Source organism: Myzus persicae, unplaced genomic scaffold (genome assembly GCF_001856785.1).
Source record: "Myzus persicae strain clone G006 unplaced genomic scaffold, MPER_G0061.0, whole genome shotgun sequence".
NCBI classification, from domain to species: Eukaryota; Metazoa; Arthropoda; class Insecta; order Hemiptera; family Aphididae; genus Myzus; species Myzus persicae.
In genome coordinates, this window is record NW_019102351.1 from 331,344 (window position 1) to 339,153 (window position 7,810).

The 7,810-nt window shown below is 28.5% G+C and overlaps 1 protein-coding gene across 1 annotated transcript; it reads left to right on the forward strand.

The window, feature by feature from the left end:
- The first annotated feature begins 3,595 nt into the window (after nt 1–3,595).
- On the forward strand, nt 3,596–4,076 carry LOC111031915. The gene is made up of 2 exons (XM_022312033.1): nt 3,596–3,892; nt 3,962–4,076. Exons 1-2 carry the CDS (start codon nt 3,609–3,611, stop codon nt 4,020–4,022), a joined length of 345 nt encoding a protein of 114 aa, XP_022167725.1. The 5' UTR covers nt 3,596–3,608; the 3' UTR covers nt 4,023–4,076.
- The last annotated feature ends 3,734 nt before the right edge of the window (nt 4,077–7,810 follow it).

A 7,810-nucleotide genomic window follows, 5' to 3' on the forward strand; every position in this document is an offset into this window, starting at 1 on the left:
GGCGGTCTTTTTGGATTCCCGGTAGACTGCAAAGAGAACGGAATTTCAACGATTTTAATTTAACCGATAATCGATAGTATATATATTTATATAAATGTAGGTTATGTGAAATATGTATTGTGTACTTTGTCGTCGAGGGTTTGTGCTTGAATCCGGCAAAGGTAGAAACGGAAAATGTTTTTTGATTCAATAAAAAATAAATTATAAAAAAAAAAGGAGCATTTATTTATTTGGCAGCCATTAAATCCCGTACCAATCCGAAAGCTGCTCTTTACAACAGCAGTCTTCCGTGGTATTGATAACGACCAAATATAATGAGAGAATAAAAATCATATTATATTGTCCATATAGTGTATATTATTATGCGCCGAACACTATACATTTTTTTTTTGTCGATGTCATACATTTCCTTGACGTTGAAAACTATACTCTTTAGCGAAAACCGTGGATAGGTATGACAAGCATCGACGACAATAATAATATTATTATCCCGGTATGTTTATGAAAATGAACGGACGCGTGGGATCATATATTATAATGAGTGTATTTCGGGTTAGCCGGTTTTTGTTCGTGTCTGCGTATAGACAAGTATATAACATATCATGTATGTATATATATTGTATGGTTAATTGCCTGGTATGGAGGATGGAAATTTGACGAAAATGTGCGATCAATAGTTATAAATAATACACATCCTCTTATGCGGCCATAGAATAAATTAACTCCACAAGCAAAAGGGTGTGATTCGCTTTAATGTCGGTATCAACATATTAAGTTATTTCAACTTGTGCATTATATGCGTGCGGATAATATTAACACCGTACGTGTGTGTGTGTGTGTGTGTGTGTGTGTGTGTGTGTGTGTGTGTGTGCATGCGTGTAACGGTGCGAAAGTAAAAATTCTAAAATGGGACGTATTACATTTACTAGTCGATGTTTACCTTAGGTACCTACAGATTACATTTGAACTTTAGCTGAACGAGGAGATTTGTTCACGACGGGTGTAAAAAAACATTTATACTTCAGGAAAATCACCGTATATTACTCGGTACACATAAATCGTGTCTATTATAGGGCATATAGGGTTTAACAACGAACAAACAACATCAGACACATTATTGTAATAGTAAAAATATAAAAGGTCTTTTTAGAAACAGTCTGTTTCATATTTTACAAATATCAATCTGGTGCATTTTAGGTCACCGTAGTCATTTATTATTCCATTATTTAGCCTTAACAATACATATAGGATTTATTGGCAGGACATCTGTTCTATCGGGTTTTTGTTTTATATCAATAACGAATCGTAATAATAATTAATATTAGACATTTTCTAATAACTGTTTTTAAATGGCAAAATTGTTACGCAAGTTAAAAAATACCAGTGTCCATAAAACAGATCCATTCAAATGTTTGCAGACAATTTATATCTATTTATTACAGCTAATAAACATTATCATCTAATTGTATATTTATACAACAGCTACATCGCACCTCTTGTTGCTGTGCTCTTATAGTATTTCAACAACTCACTCTAAATAGGTATAAGTTAACGTAAAGTTAAGATCATTATACTTTAACTTTATGCAATTTAAATCATAAGGTATAAGTGTATAACTATATTACGCAGTCTGCAGTAAGTGCATGCTATTGTTTACTCGAATGTGATTAATATTTGAAAACAGCGAATAATAATTGTAATAATAAAAATCAAAACCACAGGCAATAAATCGTTCAAAAACATTAATCGTTAAGAATAAAACAAAAAAAAAGTTTGGATGAAAAACCTTGCAGGCTTTGGGGATGAGATAAAACAAAAACAAAAAAAAAACCATTGGACGATTTGCCAAACACAATTAAAAATAATACATAATTTGTGAACGTTAAAATCAAAACTTTTGCAATGTTGTTAGTACTGTTAGTACTCGTGTGATCGATGACGAATGCAAATTAATATTGTTAATATATTTTATTTGAGAATATTAATTATTAAGTAGTTATAATGTTTAATGTTTTCTACCTTGCCCTAATTTAATCCTAACACAAACGACCATATAAAATTAATAATTAAAAATATCGTCAGTATATAACATGTACCTATTGTTGTATACGATTTCATAAAATAGTCTATATTACAACATTGTCAGAAACATAATATTTAATTATTACAAATCCTAGGAAATTATAATATTATGTCGGCGAATAATGTAAATATTTATCAACCGTTTATTAAAATAAAAATATTTAATTTTTAATAATCGTGAATTTTAACACAATAACATGATTAATATAGAGTAAATGGTTAGTTGAATAATTAAAATGGCAAAATAAACAACTACCGCCTAATTAATATGTAAATGCTACGATTAAATTCACTTATATACCATTAACCTTTATTACATAAAAAACATATTTACTTGGTGAACATCGTCAATGGTAATTTTTATGTATAGCTTAGATGTATATAATATAACAATAATATTGTTATATTAAATTGATGCCTATATTTTGTTTAAAATCATAATACCTTTATATAAACATATTTCTAATAAAACGAACTAAAAACACGTTTGGCTTCTTAACTAACCTTATTATTATAATTGGAAAAAAATATTACCCAACAACTCATAGTAGTTTTAAGTTAATTAAAGTTTTGAGTTCCAAAAGTAGTATTAGTTATATAGTATGGTATCGAGTTACTTTTCAACAACATAATTATGTTCTTCATTATTTTTAGTAGTACTTACCTATTTCAAAAACATAATAATGTATGAGGTATTATAATAATAATTCTATTCATAAACAAACATCATGATATATAAATTGAATTTGTAAGACCAATATTAATAAACAATAATATTTTTTCCAATATCAAATCAGAAATTTTGTTTTATTTTCTAAAAGGGTTCAACAATATATTGTTATGATTTCATTAGGCTTAAGAATGAAATAAGTTTTTGAATTAAGTATTAGTACATGAATTATTAAAAGATTGTTATAACAGTTAACTATATGCATATTCGTCACTTATGTGTTTATTCCATGGCAATAATACATTTTATGTTTAAGATATTTTAAGACAATACCTCATGAACACACGGCGCTTTAGAGAGGCAAAATAAGTACACCAATTTCGAGATTTCAATTTCGCGATGGTATCATAAATTATATATTATTATCACTAGAGCTTTTGCAATTTTTTTTCTCTAAGTGTTATACAATTATTACCAAAAACTAAATTTGTTTCGTAATAAACAATTTAAAATATGTAATTTTTATTTTGTATTTTTTGTGTTAAATGCATTTTATTGCATTTATAACGTCATTTTTAAGTAATATTACAAATATTTCGTTCATTTTGTTTATTTAAACTAATTTTTGTTTATTTTAAGCTTTATTAATATGTGTCGTAAAGATAATCCCAATTAGTACCTATGAGCAATTACCTACTCACGTCCATTGATATTGAAAAAGTAATATAATTAATTGTCGATTTACCCGATAAGATTAAATATCGAACGAACCCATAACTATTTAGGTATACAATCGTAGCTTTAGTAGTGAATTCGACCCGTACCTATGTGGTTCTACCGATCTTAACTGTCCAAAATGCAAAAAATTAGGTTAACAATATCAAACAAACTGAACAATGTTTTGATGAAAAATAATGGGTTCAAAGTTTTAAAAAATATATCTGCTATTCTGGACGGTGAAAATACAACAAGACGTAGTGATGGTATACCGGAAGACCAAAATTTAAATGATATGGTTCATTTCAAATATGCCCCTGTTACTTCTGTGGACGTTGGACGAAGTTTTTCTTCATATAAAAACATTTTATGTGACCACCATCGCGGTTCATCTAATTGTACAATGCAATTATATGTGTACAGGTGAAAAAAAAAAAGTATGATACATTTTTCATTAAATTATTTTAATTTATGCTTTTATCGATTTTTCAGAATGATTATATCAGGAAGCGGTTACATTCACAAGTCTATTATGTTCATAATTAATAATTAATAATAATATTTATTTTTAAAATAAATTTTTTTCACTCGTCTAAGTACATATTTTGGTCATTTTTTAAGTTCAGTTTTTAGAGTTTTTAGGGCATTTATGCATTTTTGCATTTTTTGTGTTTTTTAGGTCATTAAAATCTTAGCTCTAATTATCTGTATACATTTTTACATTCATATGGAAAAATAAAACACAAACATTCACAAAAACACTGCTTTAAAACAGTCACATGCAAGCTTTTACTACTATTAGCTAGTACAGCGTGTTTATGTGACACTTTTTTGAAAATTTTGATGTATCAGAATATAAATTCAAAAGAATAATTTTTGAGTTATTTAACTTTTATGTACTAAGGTAAATGATAATAAGTGTGAAAGATATGGGGGCGGCTTTGACGATATAAAAATAATAGGAAATAATTTTAATTTTTAAAAATTGCCGGAGTACAATAAGAATTATGTTAAAAATTATTATATACAATAAATGATGCATTTCACATTTTTGTAAAACCATTTTTATCATAAACATTTAAAAAAATTAAAAGTAAAAGGGTTGATTCTTATAATTGAAAAAAAAATTGTATTGCCACAGTATGCTCCTTAAATTGTATTAAAAAATTTAAGTATTTTAACATTTAATTAAAAATAAGAACTTTAAAAATACTTACGTTGTATACTTAAAAAATTTAAAAAATGAGAATTTGTAAAATTAATTGTTGAAAGGATAAACGGAGATGATCTTGCATGGTGAATCACCCTGTATGTTTATTGTATAATACTAAAATATCTGGTGGTAGCAATATATATTTAGCGTACCGTCTTTCGGCGATACTATAGCCTGCGAGCAGATATGGTTTTTAACTTTTATTTTACAAAGACCAAAGTGCGCGAGCGGGGCTAAAGAAAAGCAATAAAAAAAAAAATAAGAAGAAGAAGAAGATAAAATAAAAGAAGAGTCAGTCTCTCTTGTCCTGGCTGCGATAAAACCACTCAGCGCGATTTCTATTTCCGCATCCATTTTCTCGCAATAAACCTCCACCGTCACCACGCCTGCACCTCTCCACCTGCGAACAGCCTTTGCAGCGATTCCATTGTAACCTTGAATCCCTTACCCATCTCCGCCATTCCCGATGCATAGGTGGGTCGAGAAAACCCTGCTGGGCGCAAAACAATAACTTTTTTTTTAACGTACTTTCTGATATCGTGTCAAATATCGCGTTATTGTCTAATGATGCGCGCGCTTGTGTTTGTGTGTTTATGGAATTTGTTTTCTTTCTCAATCGATCGGTGTTACACTTTCGTATCTATAGCTGTTTCACGTTACAGGGTGATCCATGTGACTCGTCACGCTTGCATTTCCAGTCGATTTTCGAAAAAGTACAGCTTTTTATGCGTTATAAATAACGTAATAATGTGATACGATGTTACACCGTAGTACCTACATTTTGGCAAAAGTCATAACTCTTCAGACGAGTTGAAATACACGCTGTGTCATAAGTTGCATACTGTTTGGACTATATAATACAATGGGTGGTATGATATACATATCAGTATTATAAGAGGGGGAGGGGTTTGTAGTTCGGATGAAATACTTGAGTGGGAACTACGTGTCGAATATCTATAATATGTTAGCGTCCCGAATAGAGTATACTCGTAAAATCATATTTACACGCATAAACGTTAAAATTGAGTATCAAACTAAAAGCGTGTTAAGATTATGATGGATTTATAAACTTCAAAATTCATTCTGAAAGGTATTTAAAAAAAATTACTCAACAAGTACCAATAAAGTGTCCAATAATTCCAAAAATACCATTACTTAAGCAAACAAAAAAATAAGGTTCTTTGAAATAATAAAAGAAAATTCCATTTATGAATGTTACAGTAGTTAATTTAGGAGTAACTTTGTTGTCTTATGTATTTATGTAATATTCAGTATTGTTCATACTATACAGTATAGTCATATTAATATATTATACTAATTTTATTTTTTATTTTTCATATCATCAATGACTTAACAAAATAATCTTCCAACCGTTATCATTTTTATTTATAGCTCCAATTTTGGTAGAACGAATGAAGTGTACAATTATTCGGTTTATCGGCTTAAAATATTAACAAACCGACAGAAACACGCAATATTATTACAAAATAATCAGATTATGAAATAATATCATATGTTGTAATATTATTAGGATTGTAAATGAACTCAACCTAGTGAGATCTTGGGTTTTATGATTATTAACTCTCATAGTATATAAGAATTATAATAATAATAATAATACTAAAAACAAGATCAATAAGACAAGACGTATTATTATAGTGAAAATTAGATGAAATCAATGTGCGAACGAGTAACAATGTAGGAGCACTGTACCTACTAAGCGTATATTTTTTCGAATAATAAGTACATTCAACACTTATAATTTAATAATTTACAGGGTGATTGATTCACCAAACATATTCACCCCCATTTTTCCTTCAATGCAGAGCTTATTACATTTCTTTAGATTTTTTTTACTATATAAAGAGTGTCTTGTAGAGATAATGATAACCTTTTATACTACAATTTTAAAATCACCATAACCCTTATATTTTCCAAACCCATTGTCATTGACTATTATCTTTAGTTAAATAACTTAAAAACGACTAATTCGAATTTTGATTATGATGTGTCATTATTTTCAGATAAATTTTCCACGAAATAATTACGAGTTTGGAAAATAGTTTTCAAGTATACTTAAAAATTCCAAAAAATCAGATTTTGAATAACTGCAATATTGAAAAATAAAAAGAGGCGAACAAATACCTTTGTGAACCACCCTGTATATTATGGCGATAATGCAGTTTTTACGTAATGCTAGATAATAATTTACAATGCCACTAAATGTAATAGGAAGTTTTTAAAATTGCAGCCTACAAGCAAAAAAAAAAAATATGAACTGTAATCTTTTAACGGCCCGTGAACAAAATTACAAAGGTTCATTATACCATCAGTCTAAACTTAATCCCCATAGGTTTACTGTCATCGTTTGTAAAACACAATTAACTATCCTACCGAAATGACCATGTTATTAACTATACATTTATATAATGAAGAATATGCGAACTGCAGACGTCCTAATTATACATAAAGAATTAAGTTTCAACACGTACCTAGTGTTGCATTCACGCCATATAATTTCACGACACGTAATTTTCAGAGACAGATATTTTACCGCCGCGACTGTTTTATTAGTTTTATATTTTGGAAGACGGAAAAACTTTTTAACAGGATTATACGACAGTAGCTCACTGAAAGACGCGTTACTTCGCATTTTCGTGCAACGTTATAATAATTTTTAAATTTTTTTCGTAATTAAATTAAAGGTGTGATTCCTGAGAGGGCGTCGGCATAATTGTTTTTAGAATTTTTTTTCTCTGAATATAATAAATTATAATATACAATAATGAAATAATGAAAGCTCTTATTCTCTCATCAATGCGTTTTCAAAATGCTTCGTGAATATCGGTGCACATCGGATTGTATAGTAATTAAAATAAATTCCCTAGTACTTTTTTTTTTTACGGTTCTAATCAAAACACAATTAGACCCGTGTTATTAATGCACTATTGAATTTTTTCAGCAACAATTAAAATAGTCAACAACGATTACGCTTTGAAAATAAATTATTATATTATGTCCACCGCATTTAATATTGCCAACACTTTATTTTTTCCATTTAACTAAGTACCTGAATAACTTATTTGAAACTACCAATCAATAATATATTTACATATACATAATATAAA